The sequence below is a fragment of the Erythrolamprus reginae genome, chromosome 9 (assembly GCF_031021105.1).
Source record: "Erythrolamprus reginae isolate rEryReg1 chromosome 9, rEryReg1.hap1, whole genome shotgun sequence".
NCBI lineage: Eukaryota > Metazoa > Chordata > Lepidosauria > Squamata > Dipsadidae > Erythrolamprus > Erythrolamprus reginae.
Genome location: NC_091958.1, coordinates 32345074 through 32369787, shown reverse-complemented (window position 1 = coordinate 32369787; position 24714 = coordinate 32345074). Strand labels below are relative to the sequence as shown.

The window sequence follows — 24714 nt, the reverse complement described above, 5'->3', positions numbered from 1 at the left end:
AGTGAAGCAGCGGAAGTGATGTGCCGGTGCCTGGAGGCTGTTGGGGTCTGGAAGGGTGTCAACAGACTCAAACTCAACCCTGATAAGACAGAGTGGCTGTGGGTTTTGCCTCCTAAAGACAATCCCATCTGTCCGTCCATTACCCTGGGGGGGGGGGGGGATCACGAACCCCCTCAGAGAGGGTCCGCAACTTGGGCATCCTCCTTGATCCACAGCTCACATTAGAGAAACATCTTTCAGCTGTGGCGAGGGGGGAATTTGCCCAGGTTCATCTGGTGCACCAGTTGCGGCCCTATTTGGACCGGGAGTCACTGCTCACAGTCACTCATGCCCTCATCACCTTGAGGCTCGACTCCTGTAACGCTCTCTACATGGGGCTACCTTTGAAAAGTGTTCGGAAACTTCAGATCGTGCAGAATGCAGCTGCGAGAGCAATCATGGGCTTCCCTAAGTATGCCCATGTCACACCAACACTCCGCAGTCTGCATTGGTTGCCGATCAGTTTCCGGTCACAATTGAAAGTGTTGGTTATGATCTATAAAGCCCTTCATGGCATTGGACCAGAATATCTATGGGACCACCTTCTGCCGCACGAATCCCAGCGACCAGTTAGGTCACACAGATTTGGCCTTCTCCGGGTCCTATCGACTAAACAATGCTGTTTTGCGGGACCCAGGGGAAGAGGCTTCTCTGTGGCGGCCCCGACCCTCTGGAACCAACTTCCCCCAGAGATCAGAGTTGCCCCCACCCTCCTTGCCTTTCATAAGCTCCTTAAAACCCACCTCTGTTGTCAGGCATGAGGGAACTGAGATATTTCCTCCCCCTGGGCTTATAAAATTTATGCATGGTATGTGTGTATGATTGGTTTCTTAAACAAGGGTTGTTGTTTTTTTTAATTAACTTAAATATTAGATTTGTTCATATTGTTTTATTATTGTTGTTAGCCGCCCCGAGTCTACGGAGAGGAGCGGCATACAAATAAAATAAATAAATAAAATTTGATGGTGAGACTTGAGGATTGTTTTTAAAAAAAACTATTTAATCATCAGGGTTTACAAGGCACAATTTTTTTTCAATGACAACAGTGCAGTTTATTTCGGCAATATTGTTTGAAATATTAGGAAAAAACGGGAAACACTGTTTAACATTTGAAATGAGTTGGAAAGAATTGAACTGTTTGTTTATTTTACAGGGTGGTTAGAAAGAGTTACAGAATTGACCTGTTGACCTTGTTCTTTGTCCAAGTGGTTATATTAGAACAAAAGTGAGAAAAAAATCTCCAGTATTTATGTATTTATTTATAAACATTAGAAAATAAAACCATTTCCTTACTAAATAATTACTAAATAGTGCTTTTCTCTATATTTTGTTATTTTGTTCTTGAGCCAACACACAAATTAAAAGTGGAGGTTTGAACACAGTAATTGGCTTATGATTGGTTCATAATTATTCAGACTTTGCTTTGAAAATGTGTGTGATTTTAAAGGAAGTGATGTTTCAAACAACTTTGAAGGAAAATACTGTCTTTATAATACAACAGATGCTAAACGGGTGCACCGATAAAAGGCAAAAATAATTGTAGGTGGGTTTTTTCCTTTTTGCTAATCTCATTTAGAGGATAAAATATTGACTAGCTTGTTAAAGTACGACCCAAAGGATAATCCTATGTATATATAAATGTGCTAATATAAAATAAAAATCTTAGAAGCTTGACATTGCACACATTACGGTTCTTTAAAGAATAACAATGTATAAAGAAAAAGCAAAACTGTATTCAGTATATTTCTGCAAAAAAACTTACATCAAGGATTTGCTTATCATTTATTGTTACCATGCTATGCTTGAAGGATCCTACAATGAATTGACGTTGGTTCAATACTGGTAGTCCTTAATTTACCACCCGAATTTGATCCCAAAATTTATGTTGATAAGTGAGAAATTGTTACATGAGTTTTGCCCCATTTTATGGTCTTTCTTGCCACATTCACTAAGTGAATCACTGCAGTTAAGCTAGTAACATGGTTGTTAAGTGAATCTGGCTTCCCCATGGATTTTGCTTGTCAAAAGGTCACAAAAGGGAGTCATGTGACCCAAGGAGATATTTATGATGGTTGCATTGGGAGGGGGAGGTGTCATGCAATTATCCATTGTCCAAACTTTGATGGTGTGACCATGGAGATTGCTATAAAGGTTGTGGAAAAAAACCTGGTTGTCGTTAAGTTAGTAACATCGTCTTTAGGTGAATCTGGCTTCCCTCCCTGGACTTGCTTGAAAGAAGGTCACAAAGGTAACATTACTTTACTAGAAGAGCTCTCCACTCGCAACAGAATCCCCTACGCAACTAGACTTACAATCCTAGGTTTAGAAAGCTTAGAACTAAGTCTTCGGAGAGGGGCGGCATACAAATCCAAATAATAAATAATAAATAAATAAATAAATAATAACCCATAAAATCATCTGCTACAACGTCCTTCCTGTCAACAACTACTTCAGCTTCAAGCACAACAACACACAAGCACACAGCAAATACAAACAAAGTAAACTGCTCTAAACCCAAGTGCAGGAAGTACGACTTTAGTAACTGAGTAGTTGATGCATGGAACTCACTACCTGACTTTGTAGTATCATCACTTAACCCCCCAAAAACTTTATCCTTAGACTCTCCAATGTTGACCTCACCCAATTCCTAAGAGGTCAGTAAGGGACGTGCATAAGTGCACCAGTGTGCCTTTCCCCCCCCCCCCCCATAGCAAAATCGCAGGCAGGCATGCAGCAGCGTCCATGACCACTTATTGTCTCTGTGCAGGAGAGCCAAGAAGGGGAAATGAGAAAATGGTGTGGTGGAAAGAGGAAACCCTGTTTCTCAGGACTGCTGGCCCAAACCATATACAAATTTGAGAGATGATCTTATTGGTTTTATTTGAAAGGTCTCTGAGAAATCCCATGATTTTCTTTGGGGAATGCAGAGAGACAGGAGGTCCATTTGTGGATCACGTAGCTTTACTCATTTGGCCTAATAGTAATAATTCTCCAAGGAGGAGCTGTATTTCATTTAGAGAGAGGGCCAGTATTTTATGAACTCATCTCCCCTCAAATCCAATCGATATCATTAGGACGCAGCCACCCAGGTATTTCCTTTGATCACAGCCCCAGCCAGGAATTGAACAAACCCAAACTTCATATTCTGAATTGAGAGGTTTTGTGCTTAGTTAATTAATTAGACATTACTTTTACTAAACCTCAGATAAGTAAATGGAGTAAACTTACTTTAGAGCAGAGGTCTTCAAACTTGGCAACTTTAAGACTTGTGGACTTCAACTCCCAGAATTAAAGATTATACAAATTTACTAATTTGAAATGTATATAAAGAGATGTGGTGTTTTCTTTCCTCTGAAATGATCTAATTAACAAAAGTTTTTTTCTTTTTTACTATGGAGACTTCTATTCTCAGCAGAGCGAGTGTAGCTCCTTTTTGTGTTATGTGTTTTGTTTTGTATTTTTATGTATGTGTGTAGTATTTTGTTTATAAAAACAATAAAAAATAAAAAAATGAAGTTGCCAAGTTTGAGGACCCCTGCTTTAGAGTTACAGAATAGGGGGAAGAAATTACACCGTGTGGGATAATTGTTATAATTGGATTGATGGAAAGTGAGAAATAAATGTAAATCAATCCCAAAAATGGGAAACCGAAGGAACAGAAATGTCAATATGTTTTCAAGCGTCACGTTCTTGGTGCATATTGTTTTTGGTTATGTTTTGTCCTTGTCAGTTAAAAAGCCAATTAAAAGAAAAAGAGGCGCGATAGCTGTGCTATTCAATAGCTCCTTTGGCTGCTCCGGCGGAAAACCAGGCGGCCCTGCGCGCCCCCCGCCCGGGTGCAACGGCCGCACTGCGCCGGGCACCCCCATGTGCGCGTCTGTCTTCCAATCTCCCCCGCCAGCGCTGGAAGCCCTAGCGGCTGCGGATGGGAGGGGCCTTAGAGGTATCTGGGCGGGCCCAGGGCGCGCCGCGCGACCAATGAGAGTGTCCGCGTCGCCGGCGCTTGGCCAATGAGAAGCGAGAAGGGGTGTCCAACGTCTCGGCGCTGGGGAACCCGCGGCGTCTCTGGCTGGCCCGACGGCGGCGGCGGCGGGATGAGGATGGCTGCGCTGGCGAGCCCGGCCGAGCGGGCCGTCTTGGTAAGCCTGCGAGCTGACGGAACCCATGAGGTGGTTCTCTCTGTGTGTGTTGGGGGGGAGGAGAGATGGAGGGAGCGCGCGTAACGTCACTGAGAGAGAGCGGGGGCGGGTGACGTCACTGCCCTTCGCGTGACGCCATCGGCCGAAGCGAGTAAGGCCCCGGTTCCTTCGCACATCGGGGCGGGGGCGAGGGGCTGGGAGGGGCGTCGCCCTTTGAGGCCTCCCTTACAGCCCTGCTCGGTAGTCTAGAAGTGGAGGAGCCGGGTGGGCCGCCCTTACAATTCAGCCCTGGATTTAGAATTGGAATTGGAATTCTTTCTCGCTCAAGTGGGATTGGACACAGGAGGGATGTGTCTGTGGTGCAGATGCTCTCAGTGGGCATAAAAGAAAAGAGACAGTGGTCCAGAATCAGGAGGTCCAACACTTCATGATTGTCACAGGGGTCCAATAAGCAATTTAATTTAGTGTAATTTTAATTTATTTGACTTCTATGCCGCCCAATCCCAATGGGACGGAGGCCACTTTCCATCATAAATAGCCCATTATTAGGAAACAATCAATATTAACACAAATCTTAAGGATACAAGCAACGTTACAGTCCTAAGTGGGAGGAGATGGGTAATAGGAATGATGCGGGGGGGGGGGACTAGTAGTAATAGACGTGCAGACTTAGTAAATAGTTTGACAGTGTTGAGGGGATTATTTGTTTAGCAGAGTGATGGCGTTCAGGAAAAATCTGTCCTTGTGTCTAGTTGTCTTGGTGTGCAGTGCTTTGTAGCGACATTTTGAGGGTAGGAGTTGAAACAGTTTGTGTCCAGGATGTGAGGGGTCAGTCAATATTTCCCCGTCCTCTTTTTGACTCGTGCAGTCTATGGGTCGTCCATGGGCGGCAGGTTGGCAGCAATCGTTTTTTCTGCAGTTCTGATTTGGGTCCAAAGTACCAATCCTATTTTAAAGGGGGAAGGGGGTTGGTGGTATCTGGGGCTGCTAAAACCCGGATGCCCACCAGGGGGCAGCCCAGCTCTCTCTGCCTCCCTCCCTTCTGGATGTCCTTTGCCTGCCCCAAATCCAGAGCTTTCCACTGCAACAGGACACATATTCATAATTGTGAGTTGTTGTCCCTGACTTATGACCACAGTTGAGCCGATTGTTTCGGTTGCTAAGCGAAACATGAGTTTCGCCCCATTTTACGACCTTTCTTTGCCACAGTTACATGAATCATCGCGGCTGTCAGGTGAGGAACACGATCGCTAAGTGGCTCTGGCTTCCCCATTGACTTTGCTGGTCAGAAAGTTGCAAGAGGGGGTATCGCATGACCGTGTGATGCTACAACCATCATAAGTACGAGCTGGTTATCAAGTGTCCAAATTTTAACCATAGGATCGTGAGGATGCTGCAACAGTCATTAGTGTGAAAAGCGGTCATAAGTTCTAATTTCAAAAGGTCACTAAATAGACTGTTAGCCAAGCACAGCCTGTACAGTGGTACCTCTACTTAAGAACTTAATTCATCCCGTGACCAGGTTCTTAAGTAGAAACATTTGTAAGTAGAAGCATTTTTTCCCATAGGAATCAAATCTAATAAATACAAATACAAAAGCAAATGATGTGTGCAAACCCATGAGGAAAGAAATAAAAGCTCAGAATTTGGGTGGGAGGAGGAAGAGGAGGAGGGGGACAGTTGCTGTCGAAGAAAGAAGGTAAGGGGAGGGGAATTAAAAAAAATCCAAAACTTTAAGGCTTAAAAAAAAAAGAGAGACTCTTAGGCGGCGAGGAGGAGCATGCACCTCCCATACCCCCGGCGTGAGGCTGCCTCCCATACATGGCGCCAGAGAGAGAAACACAGGCGGGCGAGAGGGGGGAACCTCCCGCTCCTTTGACCGAAATGCAGCTGCTGCTGCTGCTGCTACCTGCTTCCTCTTCCTTCCCATGCTGAAGGGCTCCCCTCTCCTCTCGCTTGCTCGCTTTGTAGCCGGCACCTTTCCTTCACTGTGGTGACTCCTTGGTTTGGCTGAAGCCAAGTTGATCCGGTTGGGGCGAATCGCCCCCTTTTGCCTTTCCGTGCCCAGATGCTCTGGGAGGCAACCTCGCGCTGGGTGTATGGGAGGCAGCACGAGGGACTCACCACAGCGAAGTGGTTTATTCCCTCTCCAAGTGTCCAGAGAAAGGAAAACGCTCCATTCGCTCTGGACTGCCAAAACCTCCTTAAGCGCCACCCAAAGGGTCCTCTGGCAGCCCAGAAAAGCACGAGATGGCCGGGATTAAAGGGGGAATGGCAGGAAACTGGTCGGGCCTTTGTGCCTCTCAAATTTCCTGGGAAATTTTTCCGGGCTCGGGTCCTTAAGTGGAAAATGGTTCTTGAGAAGAGGTAAAAAAATCTTGAACACCTGGTTCTTATCTAGAAAAGTTCTTAAGTAGAGGCATTCGTAGGTAGAAGTACCACTGTACTTTGATTTTCTAACTATTGTTGGATTTTGTTATTTTGTATGTGTCATGGCTAATACTCCTGCCTCTTATTTCTTTTCTATTTATATAGCCACCCACTTCCCAAACCTGACTGGAAGGCATGCATTTAAAAAACAACCCTGTAAACAGCTTTAAAACAGTCCTTAATGGTTTTTTTAAAAAAAAATTATTAAGAAAGTAAGCATCTATATTAGAAATGATGCAACATTTGCAACCGTTCTCCAGTTACCGTTTATTATCTCCCAAGTCTTTTGAGACTGGTATCACAGACTGGAGATATATTGGTATATTGGATAGGGCCAGCCACATTCTCCCCCAACAAAACCCGCCGTGAGGTAGGAAAGAGGGGGGACTCACCCCAAATCACTCACTCAGCTTTCATGCCTGAAGTGGGATTAGAACTCACAACCTCCTGGTTTCTAGACCTTGAAAATATACTGTATAGAGCTTTATATTATAGGCCAGAATATAAAGAACTATCAATTCGGTAGATGAAATTGTGCCTAAAACACAGCTAGCCCTCGACTTACAACAACTTCATTTATTGACTGTTCAAATTTATTTATTTATTAGTTGTATTTATATGCCACCCTCTTGAAAAAGTATTCGGAGTGGCTGACAACAGTCATAAATACAGCAACAATAAAAAATACTACAATAAAATCTTACTTGTAATCAACCCAGCATGTTACAAACAGCACTGAAACAAAGACAGTCATTTTTCACACTTACAACTATTGTGGCAGGCTCGTGGTCATGTGATCAAAATACAGATGACTCCTATTTATGACGGTTGCGGGGTCTTGGGGTCATGTGATCAGCTTCTCAAACTTTCCGACAAGCAATGGGGAAGCTGGATTCCTTGTTACTAACTTAAACAATTTGTGGTTTCACATAATATGGCAAAAGGTCGTAAAATGAGACAAAGCTCACTTAGCAACATAAATTTTGGCCTCAGTTGTGATCATAAGTGAAGGACCTGTATCTCAATACACACAAATGTATGCACCTGATATGTTTAAATCCGTGGTGAAATCCATTTTTTTTTTACCACCGGTTCTGGCCATGGCTGCTTATGTGTGCCCCTCTCTCCGCTTCTAGCTTGCTGCCTTAACCACAGGACCAAACTGGTTATGGATTTCAATTCTTAAGTTACTGGATTCATAGGCCGATGCTCTTGTGCAGAAATAAGTCCATTAAGCTTTTGAAAACTGCTCGAAAACTCTTTTTCTATCATTCCCAGGATACGTGCTAAGGCTTATAATGATAATATCCAAGCTCATCTTTGGTCTTAAAGCAGCAGGATTATATAATTAAGGCAAAAGCTGTAGAAAATATTTTTTCTGTTTGCAGGCTACGCAGTATGCAGTAAAATATAATTACCATGTTTTTCAGAGTGTAAGATGCATCAGAGTACAAGACGCACCTTAGTTTTGGAGGAGGAAAATAAGGGGAAATAATCTACCTACCAGATATTCATCTGGCTAGCCTCTTTAGTCTGGTCAGTTTCAGCACATTATTTAGTCCCCTGATTAGGGCTGGGGAAAAAATCTTTTTTTGAGGGAGTAGCAACGAAAGCAAGCCTGGAAGAGCTGGGAAGATCATTAGCACTTCATTAGGGCTGGGGAAGAAAGCTTTTTAGTATAAGACACACCCAAATTTTCAGCTTCTTTTAAGGAGAAACAGGTGAGTCTTATAATATGGTATGCAAGATTTTTCCTTATGTTGAATTGGGGCAGCCTAACTTAACAGGGTTTTTGCCTATTACTTGATCACTCAAGGGATCTTTTAACAGATGTTCTTTGTGTATTTGGGGGATCTTGGCAAGTCCAGTGTACACTTATCTCTTGCTGAATTCCTTCCTGTCTGAGAGTAGATAATGAAAGTACAGTTCATTCTTGTCGTATTTGGACAGACAGTCCTTGTTTCCTACAGATTAGCAGACGGGCTGCTAAAATTGGCCAGAAGCCTTGGAAAAGTGAAAGCAAACTTGCTAAAATAATTTGCACAGCTAAAGAATGTTGAAGAATTTACAAGAAAATTATTTTCCCCCTATGGCAACACAAAAATATTTGTTGTTTTCATCTTCCTTTAAAAAAAAAAAAATCCTGGAAATTCCCCCTCTCCCACTTTGCACTCTTATCTACAACATGCAATATTTTTCTTGCAAGTTTGTCATCCGTATAGAATAGAATAACAGAGTTGGAAGGGACCTTGGAAGTCTTCCAAGAAACCCTACCATTTCAGACAAATGATTATGCAACATCTTAAAAGCTTCCAGTGTTAGAGCATTTACAACTTCTGGAGGCAAGTAGTTCCACCGCTCAACCCTTCTGACTGTCAGGAAATGTCTCCTTAGTTCTATGTTGCTTCTTTCAGTGTTCAGTTTCCACCCATTGCTTTGTGTTCTCCCCTCAGGTGCTTTGGAGGATAGCTTGACTCCCTCTTCTTTGTGGCAGCCCCTGAGATACTGGAAGGCTGCTCTCCTGTCTCCCCCGGTCCTTCTTTCTATTCAACTAGCCCTGCTCCGTTCCTGCAACCCTTCTTCATACATTTTAGCCTCCAGTCCCCTGATCATTTATGCCCCTCTTCTCTGCACTCTTTCTAAAGTCTCAGCATCCTTTTTGCATTGTGGCAGCCAAAACAGAATGTGATATTCCAAGTGTGGCCTTACCAAGGCCTTGTAAAATGGTATTAACCCTTCCCGTGATCTTGATTCTCTCCCTCTGTTGATGCAGCCTAGAACTGTGTTGGCTTTTTTGGCAGCTGCAGCACCCACCTGGCTCATCTGGGTGTTAATCAGGCCTGAATCTGCCTTTTAAAAAAGAAAAAAGAAAAGTTCTATCCCAAATACCTCAATGGTTGGTTATGGTTACATAGCCATAGCCCGAAATTATGGTCATAAATTATGCCAAGTCGATAAACTAAGTCACCAAGGGAGCACATCCAACTGTACGACTTTTTTTTTTTACTGTTCCATTTAAGCGAATCACCATGGTCATTAAGTGGATGTGATCATTAAGGAAATCCATTGTCTACAATGGGCGTTTTTTGCCAAAACAGGAAATAAATGTCAAAGTGAATGTTCCGATTTTAAAAAAAGTTGTAAATCATGATCACAGGACTGTGGGACAGTGCCAGAAGTGCCAGTTGCTGGGCACCCAAAATATGATCCCATGATTGCTTGGGGAGGAGAGGGAGGAGCCACACACACAAACACACACACACATACATACACACATACATGCACATATATATATATACGTACATACATTTTTTTACCCTGCTTATAAGACCTTGCTTATAAACCCAATTGGGCTTTTAAGTGCATGACAATAAATCCAAGCGCTTATTTTAGGATTCAAAAAAATACAAGACAGGGTCTTATTTTGGGTGGAACACAGGATATATGTAAAAGCTAAATACTACTCAAGCATCATCACAAAATCTCCCAAACCATGAAGACTACAAACCTGAAACATGGCACATATGTTCCTCTTGACTTTTAGGTGTTCACTAAGAAAGGATTTTTTGAAATGACCATTAAATTATTTAGTTATTTTGTATATCATTATTAATTTGCTCTGATGCTAAGGAGTTAGACATTCTACTCCCCCTCCTCACCTGAAAAGAACTCTGTTCCAACTGCCAGTGGGCATGCCCAGTGTGTGTGACTCATTCTGCCTGCGGGCTGGGAGTTTAGACATTGTACTCCATACTAAGGAGTTCAGTTTCTGGTACACACACACACACACAAAACGAACTGTGTACTATCTGGATCAATTCGTTTACATCTCAAACTCTTAATTTCTACCTCTGTTGTCCAACCATTGATAAAATGTATCCCAAATTCGAAAGTTATTCGGTGTCTTCTTTTTCTTTTATCTTCAATGTTAATCTGTCCATTTCTACACAGTCCAATGTTTTTTAAATCACATCTCCTCTGTAGTTAAAACATGCACTATCAAATGTATGTTTTCTTTGTCATATTTTTTTTCTGGTGTTATGCCTAACGAAAATAATTCCGGCTTAAAATCTATATGCTGTCTTAACTTTTTTTTTCTAAGCGCATATGTATTTTTGCCCCCAAATTTTCTTTGCCATCATGAATTTTGATCCTGGGGTTGTAAGTCGCCTTGGGGAGGTTTGTCAGTTGAGGATTAACCTGTATTTTGTCCCTTTGGCTGTCTCAACCAAGACCACAGCCTAGGGAGCCTAGAGACAAGTTAATGATTAAAGTGATGTTTAAATTGTCAGGGATGGCAGCCTTCTAGAGGAATTTATTTGTCTTTACCAGCCGAACAAGATCAAGGTGCCCTTGAAAGGAAACCTAGCTAAAATAACTCCATTGTCCTTTCAAGGATTTCTCCATTGAAGCTAGCTGCCACAGGTAGTTTATGGAGCTATTCCTAGCTCTACGGACTTACTCGATTTTTACTCCCACTGTGAGCTGCTGCTATTGCATTTTCCCCACACTTAACTTTTTTCCATGTGTGGGAATTCTCCCCCTCCCCAATTGATGGGCTGCCAAAAATTTTACTGCCACACTGTGGCCGTGGTTTGATGGTCCTGTGACTGGGTAGGAGTGGCTTGCCAGCCATGTGACCAGGTGGGAGTGACATGACAATCATGTGACCAGAAGTGGCTTAAAGATCATGTGACTGAATGGGAGTGGCTTACTGACCAAGATAAGTTTTCAAATAGGTGCTTGGACTCTTTTTCAGTTGATTAAGTCCCATTATTTGAATAGCCACAAAAAGGACGAATGATAGACAGCATTATTTGTTGAAGAGCAGTCACATTTAAAGTTTTGTACTGAATCCACAAGGTTCCGTATGATAACAGATTAGGCAAGTAGCTCTGTTTTCTTTAACTGCTATAAAAGCTCAGTTCTAGATAATGATTAAAATGATTAAAGTGTTCATAGGTAAATACATACTGTTTAGTTATTTCCTATTTTAAAAGTAATTAAAGGAACTAGAGAAGGAAGGACAGTAACAAAACTATAAAGTATTCAATAAATGTACTACTGCCACTGTGTCATCGTCATTGTCCCCTGTGGGGCAGCAGCCCATTACTGATCCCTGTCCCCCCCAAAAAATGCTATGTTGCCAAAGCGCAAAACTGGGTGTTGTGTAAGAGCCTGTTCTGTAAAATAGAAGGTGTTTTGTACAGAAGAGAGTCAGCAGGCGGTGAATGGGGGGTTCAAAGCGAAGTCTTTTGGATGTCCTCAACAGTCACAAGTGAGCCCAAAATTTCTGTGCTGGGCAAGGCGGTGAACGTTAAGCAAGTTTCGCCTCATTTTGCAACCATTCTCATTACGTTTCTTAAGCGAGTAACTGCGGTTCAAGTTACTAACACGGTTGTAAAGTGAATCTTTGGACACAGCAACTGTTATAAATCTGAATCATTGCCAAGAATCTGAATTTTGATCAGGTAGCCACTGGAGGGGTGCTGAAACAGCTGTCAGTGTGAAAACCAGTCACAGGTCACATTTTTTCTGTGCCGCTGTAACTTACAATGGTCACTGAACAAACTATTGTAAGTTGAGGGCTACATGTGCTTTAACTAGGACTTCCCCTTCTAAAAAAAAGTCCCATCTATTTTTCAGAAATGTGGTGCAAATATCTTTATGCGTTTATTTACTTATTTACATTGGCCGCATAACTCAAAGTAATGGATTCTGGGTATGTATAAAAAGCAAAAAAGAAAAGTAACCAACTAACAAATAGAAAAACAGTAGATTACATCCAAAACTATGAAGACCATAAAATGGTGATCAGAAATGAAATCTGCTTTTAAATTTAAGGTCTCTACTTATCTTGATTTGAAAGCACCAGCTCTTAATTACAATTGGATTTGTAACTTCAAAATGGTCACTAAACGAATGGTTGGGGTTATGTTGTGCTGCTTCTGAGTTTATCGAACCTCTTACCTATATGAGATGTGTTTTATTTTCAGTTTATTCAGAGCCCGTGACTAAATACTGTTCCTGCATGGCATAAAATCCCATACATACTCAGTGGCATCTTATGGAATCCTTTAGCCCAATGGTAGGCAAAGTTGGCTCTTCTATGACAAACTCCCAGAATTACTGAGCTTGCATGATAGCCTCAGGAATCCTGGGAATTGAAGTCCACAAGTCATAGAAGAGCCAACTTTGCCTACTTCTGCTTTAGCCCATTGTGGGGTGTGGGATTCTTAATTTGAGTAACTTTTGCAGAAAGGGGCAGTGATAATGCTGGTCTTGAGAATGGAATGGAATAGAAAGAAATTTATTTATTTATTCGATTTTTATACCGCCCTTCTCCTTAGACTCAGGCCGGCTTACAACATGTTAGCAATAGCACGTTTTTAACAGAGCTAGGCTATTGCCCCCACAATCTGGGTCCTCATTAGAATAGAATAGAAATTAGAATAGAGAATAAAAAAATTAGAAAAGAAATTAGAATAGAATAGAAATTAAAATAAAATAGAAAATAGAATAGAATAAAGAATTAGAATAGAATAAAGAATGGGATTGGAATGGAATGGAATAGAATTCTTTATAGGTCAAGTGTGATTGGGCACAGAAATAATTTATCTTTGGTGCACATTTTGAGCCAAGGTGGCGCAGCAGGTAGAGTGCAGTATGTAGGCCAGTAAAGCTGACTGCTAGATCTGTAGATCAGCGGTTCAAATCTCATCAGTGGCTCGAGGTTGACTCAGCCTTCCATCCTTCCGAGGTGGGTCAAATGAGGACCCGGATTGTGGGGGCAATAAGCTGGCTCTGTTAAAAAGTGCTATTGCTAACATGTTGTAAATTGCCTGAGTCTAAGGAGAAGGGCGGCATAAAAATTGAGTGAATGAATGAATGAATGAATGAATGAATGAATGAATGAATGAATGAATATGTTCTCAGTGTACACAAAGAAAAATAAAATATATTCATCAAGAATCATAAGATACAACATTTAAGTGATAGAGGATACTAAATAAAGAAATAAATTAGACTAGGAAAGAAAAAAACAATATAAATCATGAAGATACAAGCAACAAGGTTACAGTCATAAGTGGAGGGAGATAGTTAGTAATAGGAAGGATGAGAAGAAGAATAGTAATACTGTGTTCGTAAATAATTTGACAGTGTTGATCCCTCCCTCCCTCTTTCTCTGTTTCTTTTAGGAAGAAGAATTTAAATGGCTTTTAGGAGAGGAGGTTCACTCTGTCCTTCGTCAGCTGCAAGAGATCCTGAAGGTGCTTAAAGACAAAATGGTTCTGGGGATCGGGACCTTTCCCTTCCAGTTTTGCTGTTTTAAGCTAAGTAGTCATCGATTCACAACCACAAAATTCATCTTGCTACTTTATTAAGTGAGTTTTGCCCCATTTTACGACTTTTCTTCCCGCAGCTAAATGAGTCGCTGCGGTTGTTAAGTTATTAAAATGGTTGTTAAGTGAATCCAGCTTCCCAATAGCCCTCCCAGAGACTCCATGGGTCAGTCCTTTGCTTCCAGGGCAGCCTTGCATATAACATGTAAGCACCCCACAGGCCGGCTACAGCCCCCCGGGCCTTGAGTTTGACACCCATGCTCTGCAGCATTTTGAAAATAATTTGGAAAAAGGTGCTTTGGAGCTCACAAATGTAGCCACAGCCTGTGTTTCTTTATAAATTGTTCCCTAGGATGATTTGACTGCTCATTATAGCTGACGCATAACCCTGGGAAGGATACGGCTACTTTAAAGAGCTCTCAGGAAGCTGTGATTTTGATCTTGCCACTGTTATGAACGTAGCAAACACATGGTTTCAACAAACTTAATTTAATCAGTAAACCGCTACTAATAACTGACTTAGTAACAGAGATACACACATACACACACAAATCTAAAAACAATCTTTTCTTACAATAAACTCAGCTGCTAATTAATCCTCATTAGCAGCTGGCAAAGTCTTAAATCAGAGCAATGCAATTATTTCTTGTTATCTCAAAGGCTTGGCAAAATGCTTAGAAGTCTTCCTCGCTAAGGAGCTGAAGCAGAGAAACAGCAGAGATTTTCACGAGGCAGTCACGGATACAAGATTCTAAACCATTGTTACCTGCAACCTTTCAGCTGCCTCTGCTGCCCTTAAACAGATTAGGGGAGTGGACAACTAGCCCCTATTCTTACTCCTGAGGAGACCCCCTCTGGAGTAACCATTCATGTCTCTTGGTAGCCCTGCATGCTCTTGCATTAAGAAGAGGAGAACCGTCTTCTGTCTCATCACTGCCAAGAGGTACTGGAGGTTCCGAAGGCCCTGGCAGAACCCCGGCCTCTGGCACCCAGTCCTCGCAAGCCTCCTCACTTTCCAACTCGGGTGCCAGCTGCACAAGCTGCTGGCGCATCGTCGTCGATCTTCTCTCAAACGGGATCCGCTATCAGCTGCACGGGCTGCTGGCTGTTCTGCTTGGCCTCTAGCCACCCAAGAGCAAAGTAATAAATCAAACACACAAACTTGTAACAATAAAACAAAAAGGTTTCCCTTATATACAGAGGGCTGTACGCCTCCGTGAATGCAAAAGCAATGATGAGTTATTAGTTCAGAAGGTGAGAGTTAGTCAAGTCCACACAGTACTTTCAGGTTTGAGTGTCAGAAACGAAACCACGATGCATCAATGTCTCTCTCCAAAGCTTAAATGATAAACTCCCACACAGATCGCTCCAACCCTCTCTTTTTATTAAGGTTGCAGCAACGTCATTAAGGCTTATCGGCTGTGTCCTATAATTTATTTCTACAGTTGTGCAGCTGTTCTTACCTTCCCAACATTCTCTGTACCATTCCGAGCATTCAGAATAGGGTTACTCATTAATTCTTCCCCTTCTGATTCCGAGGAACCTCTGGCTGGAGAGCTGGCTGAATCCATTCCCCTCTCTGTCTCTGCTGTCCCTTCCTGCTCCCTGTCTCTGCTTCGGATTCACTGTCTGACCTGTACCGCAGCCAGACTGATCTTCTGTAAACAGACGGCTCCCACTGCTCTTCATCAAAATCAACAGCCACAGGAGCTGGCCTGAACCCAGCCACAACACTGGTGGGCCACAACAGCCTAGTTTGAAGCTGGACTCCCCACCCCCACCCCCATCTTCCTTTGCCCACTTTGACTTGTCCATGTGGGTGGGTGAAGTTATTTGGCTGGCATTTCTAAGCAGGCGATTAATGATTTATTCATCATATTGATCCGCACGGGGTCTAGAACACATCTTGAATATGTGAGTTGAATTTAACTCGCAGGGGTCAAAAGCTGCGAACCATCTGTGGATTGCTAATGGAAGCGAGGGCTGGATTCCTATTACCGCTGCTACCAGTGCGCTGCGCACGCAGCTTCAGTTATCTTGCGTGCGCGGGCACATGGCCCAGCGCATTCTTCCTTCTGCGCATGCGCAGGAATCAAAATCTTGCAAGAGGATGCATGCGTGTGAGAGATTTTGGTGATTTTTTTGCTTTCATGCATGTGCAAAAGCAAGTAAGTACCAAAATCTCATGTGCATGCACATCCCCTTGCAAAATATTGCTTCCTGCGCATGCGCAGAAGCAAAAACATGCTGGGACGTGTGTACACACAAGATAACTGAAGCTGCACAGCCCAGCGATCTCTGTTGGTGCACCATTCTTTTCCATAGCAGTAGTAGCCCCCCACTGATTTGCATCCTTGGCTTTTTGGCGGGGTGTGTGTGTGTGTTTGCAGACAGTAGGGTGGTACTTTCACTTTTTTGACCCGGGGAAATGAAGTAATTCAGAGCTGCTAATGCCTCTGGCCCTGATCCTCTTCCTTCCCTTTCTCATCCAGGAGGCCTCTCACCGGTTTAATTTGCCAGCCGGCAGCTCAGAAGGGCCCATCAAACAAGAGAACTTTATCCTGGGCAGTTCCAGGTAAGTATTGGAACTCTACGGAGTGACTGATTTTTTCACTGCAGGCAAGAATAGCAATAGCAACAGCACTTAGACTTACATACCGCTTCCTGGTGCTTTTACAGCCCTCTCTAAGCAGTTTACATAATCAGCCCCTTGCCCCCAACATTCTGAGTCCTCATTTTACCCACCTCGGAAGGATGGAAGGCTGAGTCAACGTTGAGCCTGGTGGGATTTGAACTGGTAAACTACAGCCAGCAGTCAGCAGAAGCAGCTTGTAGTACTGCACTTTAACCTCTGTGCCACCATGGCTCATGGAAGAAGACCTGAAGACTTGGCCTAGGCAAGTCAGGAAGGAAGGAAACTTGGGGACACTTTCCCAAACCGTCCCTTGCCTGCCACACTCTGAAATTTTTGCAAAAATTGGGGTGAGCAGCATTATCTGGGTTGGGAGCAGCTATTCTTATGAGGCACGGTGGCGCAGTCATCTGCAGGCTGTACTGCAGGGCTATTTCTGCTGACTGCCAGATACCTGCAGTTTGGAAGTTCAAATCTCACTAGGCTCCAGGTTGATTCAGTCTTCCATCCTTCCAAGGTGGGTAAAATGAGGACAAAGATTGTTGAGGGCAAGAGGCTGACTCTAAACCCCTTAGAAAGGGTTGTAAAATAACTGTTGCTCTAGTTCAGTGATTTTCAACCTTTTTTGAGCCGCGGCACATTTTTTACATTTACGAAACCCTGGGGCACATTGAGCGGGGGGGAGGGGGGACTAAAAAAAGTTTGGACAAAATAATTCTCTCTCTCTCTTCCTCCCCTTCGCTCTATTTCTTTCTCCCTCCCTCTTTCTTTCTCTCCCTTCCTTTCTCTCTCTCTCCATCCCTCTTTCTTTCTCTTCCTTCCTTCCTCTCTTTTTTGCTCTCTTTCTCTCTCCCTCCCTATGTCCCTCTATGTCTTTCTCTCTCCTTCCCTCCCTCTCTCTCTCTCTTGCTTTCTTTCTCTCTCTTGCTCTCTCTCTTTCTCTCTCTCTTGCTTTCCCTCTCTCTTGCTTTCTTTCTCTCTTGCTTTCTCTCTCTCTTGCTTTCTTTCTCTCTTGCTTTCTCTCTCTCTTGCTTTCTTTCTCTCTTGCTTTCCCTCTCTTGCTTTCTTTCTCTCTTGCTTTCTTTCTCTCTTGCTTTCTCTCTCTCTTGCTTTCTTTCTCTCTTGCTTTCTTTCTCTCTTGCTTTCCCTCTCTCTTGCTTTCTTTCACTCTTGCTTTCCCTCTCTCTTGCTTTCTTTCTCTCTCTTTCTCTCTCTATTGCTTTCTTTTTCTCTTGCTTTCTCTCTCTCTTGCTTTCTTTCTCTCTTGCTTTCTCTCTCTCTTGCTTTCTTTCTCTCTTGCTTTCTCTCTCTCTTGCTTTCTTTCTCTCTTGCTTTCCCTCTCTCTTGCTTTCTTTCTCTCTTGCTTTCTCTCTCGCTTTCTTTCTCTCTGTGCTTCACGGCACACCTGACCTGGTCTCACGGCACACTGGTTGAAAAACACTGCTCTAGTTGATTAGATGTTGCATTAGGAGCCCTCGTGGCGCAGTGGTTACAATGTGGTATTGCAGGCTGATTCTGCCTACAGTCTGGAGTTCAACCCTGACTGGCTCAAGATTGACTCGGCCTCCCATCCTTCCGTGGTTGGTAAAATGAGGACCCAGATTGTTGGGGGCAATAGGCTGCCTCTAAACCGCTTAGAGAGGGCTGCAAAAGCACTGTGAAATGATATATAAGTTTTAAGTGCTATGGCTATTGCTATTCTCTACCAAGCAGCTGGAGAAGGGATGCAGAAGGCCAGGGCTGTGTTGATTTGATGCCATCTTGTCTTGTCTAAAATTAAATTGTGGACTTCAACTCCCAGAATTCTGGGAGCTGAAGTCCACAAGTCCTAAAGTTGCCAAGTTTGAAGACCTCTGGGTTAAGCAAAATGTTCAGCCTGATCATTGACTAGCTGCAACCAAAACTTGCCAGCCCTTTTATTTTGTTTTTGTTTTTATATATAAAAATGTATTCAAGGCAGCTTGCATTTCATCATCAAATCCCTCACCAGGCCTGTTTGAGATTCACAGTTCTGCTACATAAAAACGACAACAAGGAGTTCCTATCTCGAGAGCTGACCCAACTGGTTACTAAATCAATTTTACCCTGCTTGGATGAGAATCACTCTATCTGTCTCTGATCTGCTGCTCGGTCCCTGGAAGAAACCAGACCCTCCCAATCTCTCCAAATGGCTTTGAAGGGCATTGTGGAACCTAAAACATAGAATATAAAATAATAGAGCTGGAAGGGGCCATCGGAGGTCTTTTAATCCGACCCTTTGCTCAAGCAGGAGACCCTCTTATCGTTTCAGACCGGTTGTCCAGTCTCCTTTTGAAAGCCTCCAGTGATGGAGCAGCCACAACTTCTGGAGGCAAGTTGGTTAATTGCTCTCACCCTTAGGAAATTTCTCCTGAGATCTAGGTTGCTCCTCAATCACTTTCCATCCATTACTTCTCCTCTTGCCTTTCAGTGTTTTGGAAAATAACCGGACCCCCTTGTTTGTCTTTGTGGAAGCCCCTTAAATGTTGGAATAGTGCTATCGTGCGATTGCTTGGGGTCAAGGCAAGCGACGGTTGCATTAATTTTGCCCCATTAATGCCTCGTCTTTATTTCAGTGTTGACCAGGTGAAAGGAGTCCTCACCCTCCAGGGAGATGCTTTGTGTCAAGCGGTGAGTCCAGTACAAGAGAGAGAAGGAGGGAGGGAGAGAGAGACACAGAATGAAACCGAAAGAAAGATAATAGAGTCTTCGGAGAGGGGCGGCATACAAATCTAATAAATAAATAAATAATAAAGGTAGGTAGGTAGGTAGGTAGATAGATAGACAGACAGACAGACAGACAGACAGACAGACAGACAGACAGACAGACACATAGAAAAAGGGAATCAGACAGATAGACACATACACACACACAGACACAGAAAGAGAAACACAATGAAACAGATAAACAGAAACATACACATATATAAAGAGAGAGCGAAACAATGAACCACTGTGAAGTGGTTTATAAGTCTAAGTGCTATTGCTATGGCACTTAGGGTTCACTAGGGGTAGGTTTTGTTAGAAACTGTAAATGCCAGCTTTTGGCCTGTTCTCCCTACTAGGGAGGGAGGGGCAGTCACATGGGTAATCCTCCGCATCCTATCCAATCAGGATGGAGCCTGCAGTCTTTTTAAAAATATAAGGCATATAGGTCCAATAAATAAATAAATAAAATACATACATATATACATACCACCGGATCCGCTCCTTCCCCAGATTTTGCTCAGTCCTCTGCTTAGCAGGACGTGTGGTAGCTCATCTCTTCCGTGGCCTTCAATCCTTCCCTCTACACTTCTCTTCAACACCAACTACAGTGGTACCTCTACTTAAGAACGCCTCTACTTATTTTCTAGATAAGAACTGGGTGATCAAGATTTTTTTGCCTCTTCTTAAGAACTATTTTCTACTTAAGAACCCGAGCCCAGAAAAAATTCCCAGGAAATTTGAGAGCGGAACAAAGGCCCGGCCATCTCGGGTTTTTCTGGGCTGCCAGAGGAGCCTTTCGGTGGCGCATAAGGAGGCTTTGGCAGTCCAGAGCGAATGGAGCATTTTCCTTTCTCTGGGTGTTTGGAGAGGGAATAAACCACTTCGCTCTGGTGAGTCCCCCACGCTGCCTTCCATACACCCGGTGCAAGGTTGCCTCCCAGACCGTCAGGGCGTGGAAAGACAAAAGGAGGTGCTACGCCCCAGCTGAATCAACCCGGTTTCAGCCAAACTGAGGAATCACCACAGTGAAGGAAAGACGCGGCTACAAAACGAGCGAGAGGAGAGGGGAGCCCTTCACCATGGGAAGGAAAAGGAAGCAGGTGGCAGCAGCCTTTTGATCAAAGGAGCGGGAAGTTCCTCCCTGTCGCCTGCCTGGGTTTCTCTGGTGCAGGGTATGGGAGGCAGCCTCGTGCCGGGTGTATGGGAGACGCATGCTCCTCCTTGCCGCCTCAGAGTCCCTCTTTTTTTTTAAAGCCTTAAAGTTTTTGATTTTTTTGATTCCCCTCACCTCACCTTCTTCCTTTGGCAGCGACTCTCCTCCTTCTCCTTCTCCTCCCACCCAAATTCCAAGCTTTTCTGTCCTAATGGGTCCGCACACATTATTTGCTTTTACATTGATTCCTATGGGGAAAAATTGCTTCTTCTTACAAACTTTTCTACTTAAGAACCTGGTCACGGAATGAATTAAGTTCTTAAGTAGAGGTACCACTGTATCTCCAGTTCTCTCATTTAGGTTTCATCTGCAAGAAAACAAAATTGATAAGTACAACCGTTTCCTTTCTGCCGGCTTATTCTCCTGGCTCTCTCCCACCCATGACTGTCTGCCTAAAAAGTGGAAAGAAAGATTTTCAAGCTGTTCTGGCTTGTTAAGGTGCGGGGGGACTTGCAAAGGACTAATTCAGTCAGAACTCGGCTAGGCCTCCTTAAACAAAAGCTCAGCTGAAAAATTTAGCTGCGGCAAGTGCTTTCGCTTTCGGTTTTTCCTTTTTTGTTCTCAAACCAAAGCCTCATTCAGTTGGTTTTTTTCTTTGTGGCCCGGAAATCCTGGAACGGCTCTCATTCCTTCCACTGGGCTAGTTTAACCTTTCTAAACTGGTATTTTAAAATTATTTTGACGTTTTCTCTGGTCCCAACACTCGTCAATTTGGCGCAAAGTCACCTCGCCCACGCAAGGCCACCATTCGTGCCCAATCCCTGCCACAGGCCCTGAGCACATCGCAGCTTGGCCTCAACCACATGCTCCAACCACTAGGCCCTCACACCAGGATTCCAGTTTGTTACAAGAGTTTGGTGAGAGCCCAGTGCCTACATTCTCTTACCAGCCATCTGGAGTAGCTCCAGGGGACAGAGAATTGAAGAGACCTCCGGACAAGGGGCTGGAGTATGTCTCTCCTTACTTTAACTTGGGGAAAAGATTTTTTGTCCCTTTGGTTCTGCCCTTATCCTACAAACCATGGCATCCAGGAACCCCAAGAGGAATCCCATTGGGGGCAAATGCACCCAGAAGTCCAATAGGCCTTCGGGGGATGCCATAAATCTCCAAATGCAACCAGAGCTGAAAAAAGGAGAGACAAAACACCACAAAAGATACATGATAATCTGCTAAATGTTTGAGGATTCAAGCTCTAGTTCACGCCAGCTCACCCACTCCTACAGAGGTTCCCAAGACCCTCCCTTCCATAGAGAGCAACTTCGTCCTAGATGATCCAAACATGCACAGGCCGCAACCTAATTTATGGAGAACAGGTAAGGAGGCATCTCTAGTCCCACAGGACCCCCCTCCAGATCCAGGCCTAGCTCAGGACATCTTGGTGGAGTCCCCTTCTCCTCAACCTCCTCTTACTCTCTCCTCTGAATTTCAAGCTATGCTAACTGCTTTAACCCAGGCCATTGATTCCAGATTCCTGGCTCTCAATGTGCCCTCTACTTCTTCCATTCCTCCTCCTAGACAGACCAGACCTCCATCCACCCTTAGACGAAGAGTGGACCCGTCCCCTATGGAGGTGTCCTCATCTGAGGACGAAGACGAGGATGAAGAGGACCAAGAGGAGCAATCCAAGGAGGACCCTTTTCAGGACTCTCAGAGGATGAAGATTTTCTGGCTAAACCACCAGCCTCCACGGCAATCTTCCCTGCTCACCTATTTAAATCCTTATTTCACAAGGCCCGGGTGGCCACAGGGCTTGCAGCACAAAATCAACCCTCCACATCCACCAACACCACTGAACAGGAAACCTGCCCCTTCTTCTTAGAGGAACAGCAAGACACTGACGTGATACCCATGCCCAAACTCTTCAAGGATTCCCTTCAGAAACAGTGATCTTCTCCTGCGATGGGCCCAAACCCCTCCTCCAGGGACAAGAAGCTCTATAAAGTAACGGCCTCTTACGAGGACCTTCTGTTCTTTTTTAAGGTAGGCGAAGCTGTTAAAACATTTCACTGTGCTGCAGCCATGCCTGGTGAGGCAGAGGGGGTTATTAAGGCCAAAGACAGATAATTGGAACAGATGCTGAAAAAGAGTCACTCTGCTGACGCGTGGGCCATCAGATCTTCTGCCTCCGCATCCTTTTTCACTAGGGCCGTGTTGCTTTGGATTCAACAAATCCAGCACTATATTCCTCCAGATGACTTCAGGGGTCAGCAGGATCTGAATAAAATCTTTGCAGCAGCCCAATATGTGGCAGACGCCACTCTACAGGTGTCTAAGTTTGCAGCCAAATCCATCGCTGCCTCCAGCGTTGCCAGAAGACTCCACTGGCTCAGGCCTTGGCAGGCAGGAGTTCGCCAAAAATGGCAATTGGCAATAGGACCCCTCAAACAAAAGAACCTATTCGGGGACCTCCCCTCCTGGACCCTCTCCTGGTGGAGACTTCAGACAAAAGGAAAGTGCTGGGACCCACTATCAAGAAATCAACCAAATTTCAACAGCCCTTTCGGCATCCCTTTCGGCAGCAAGACTAGACTTCCAACAATCCTCAGGTCAGTACTCTGCTAGAACCAGATCTCAATCAGACAGATCCAATAGAGGTCAGAGAGGTAATTCTTCCTCCAGATATGGTAAGAGAACCAGATGGTAATCTTCCTGATATTCCCATTGGGGGCTGCCTGGCTTGGTTCCTACCGGCCTGGCAGCAATCCTCCCAGGACCCATGGGTATTATCTACTATCCAGTGGAGTCTTCAATTGGAGTTCCTTTCCCTGCCTTCAAAGAAATTTATTTCCTGCTCCCCCAAATAAAATCTCAATTTTTTTTAAAAAAAGTATTTTTATTAATTTTTAACAGGTTTAATAACATAAAACAGTGCATAGTGAAATGTGCCCACCACCCCGATGCACACATACCCCACCACCAAATCGGGGGTGTTTCTTATATACAGTAATCCACTTTGACCCAAGAGCAATTTATTTATTTATTTATTTATTTTTATTTTATTTTTTTTATTTATTTATTTATAATTGAATATAGTCCACCATGTACCTATACCAATTTTGCATTGTCCATTTTGTCGCATCCTTCCAACCCAAAACTATTACCGCCTGAGCGCTTTCTATTGCTGCTTGTTTTATTTCTGTAAATTCTCCCATCACATTGCTTTTAACTACTACTGCCATTTCCTTAGTGATTGTCCATTGTATGTTTAGCATTCTATTAATGTCCTCTTGCACTTTTTGCCAAAATTCCTGCACTATCGAGCATTCCCAAAACATATGCATAAACACTCCTTTATCTTGACATCTGGCATTCTGCTGAAAGTGTGCGAGTTGAACGGGAGTATAATACCACTTATGTAATATTTTCCTTCTCATTTCCCTAATTCTTGTACTTTTAATTTTCCTTATATTTTCTACTGTATTTTCCATCTCTTGTACCTCTACTTGTATCTCATTTTGCCACCATTTAGTCAGTCCTTCAATCATGTCCCCGTCTGACTGCACTAGCAACTTATATATATTGGTTGCTTGCGCCTTTATACCCTCACTTTTTTCTCTTATTATTTTCTCTAACCCTGTCTCCTCCCTCAATAGCACTTCTTTATTCTCCCTTTCATTAAGATATTTACATAATGCATTTATTTGTAGCCATCTTCCCTTACCTAACCACCATTCTATACGGTTTCTACTTGGGCTGGCATCCTCTTCATATAACTGTTCTATCTTAGTTATCCCTCTTCCCTTCAACTCTCCTATAACCCTATTTAAATTCGTTTCATTATCTCTATTTATTACATAAAGCAATGACAGTTTAGATTTATATAATTCTATTTTCCCCTGCCATTTTTTCCAAATTTCCATAGTCCCTTTCATGGGACCTATTAATTTACCTAAGTCGCTCCTGTTCCACTTTGTAAAAATTAATTCTCTATTCTTCATCCCGTTTATCTGTTTTTCCAATTTCACCCATTTGTTTTCACATAATTGCAACTCCATTAACCTTTCCATTTGAAAAGCTTCCCTATACAGCTCCAAACAAGGAACTCCTCATCCCCCCTCTTTTTCATTCGCAATTAACCACTTTTTCTTTATTCTTGGTCTCTTATCTTCTTCAATCCAATAATTAAGTTTTTTGTCCCACTCTTTAAACTTAAATGCTGATAGCGTCCCCCCGCCCGACAGCACCTGAAAT

The 24714-nt window shown here is 43.4% G+C and overlaps 1 protein-coding gene across 1 annotated transcript in view; it reads left to right on the top strand.

Annotated features, from left to right (window-relative positions):
* Positions 1–4034: 4034 nt before the first annotated feature.
* Positions 4035–24714, top strand: part of ROGDI (rogdi atypical leucine zipper) — a 59527-nt gene continuing 38847 nt past the window's right edge. The window contains exons 1-4 of the mRNA XM_070760730.1: positions 4035–4178; positions 13808–13879; positions 16444–16526; positions 19178–19232. Coding sequence (XP_070616831.1) covers positions 4050–4178; positions 13808–13879; positions 16444–16526; positions 19178–19232 — 339 coding nt within the window. The 5' untranslated portion in view covers positions 4035–4049. The remainder of the gene's footprint in view (positions 4179–13807; positions 13880–16443; positions 16527–19177; positions 19233–24714) is intronic.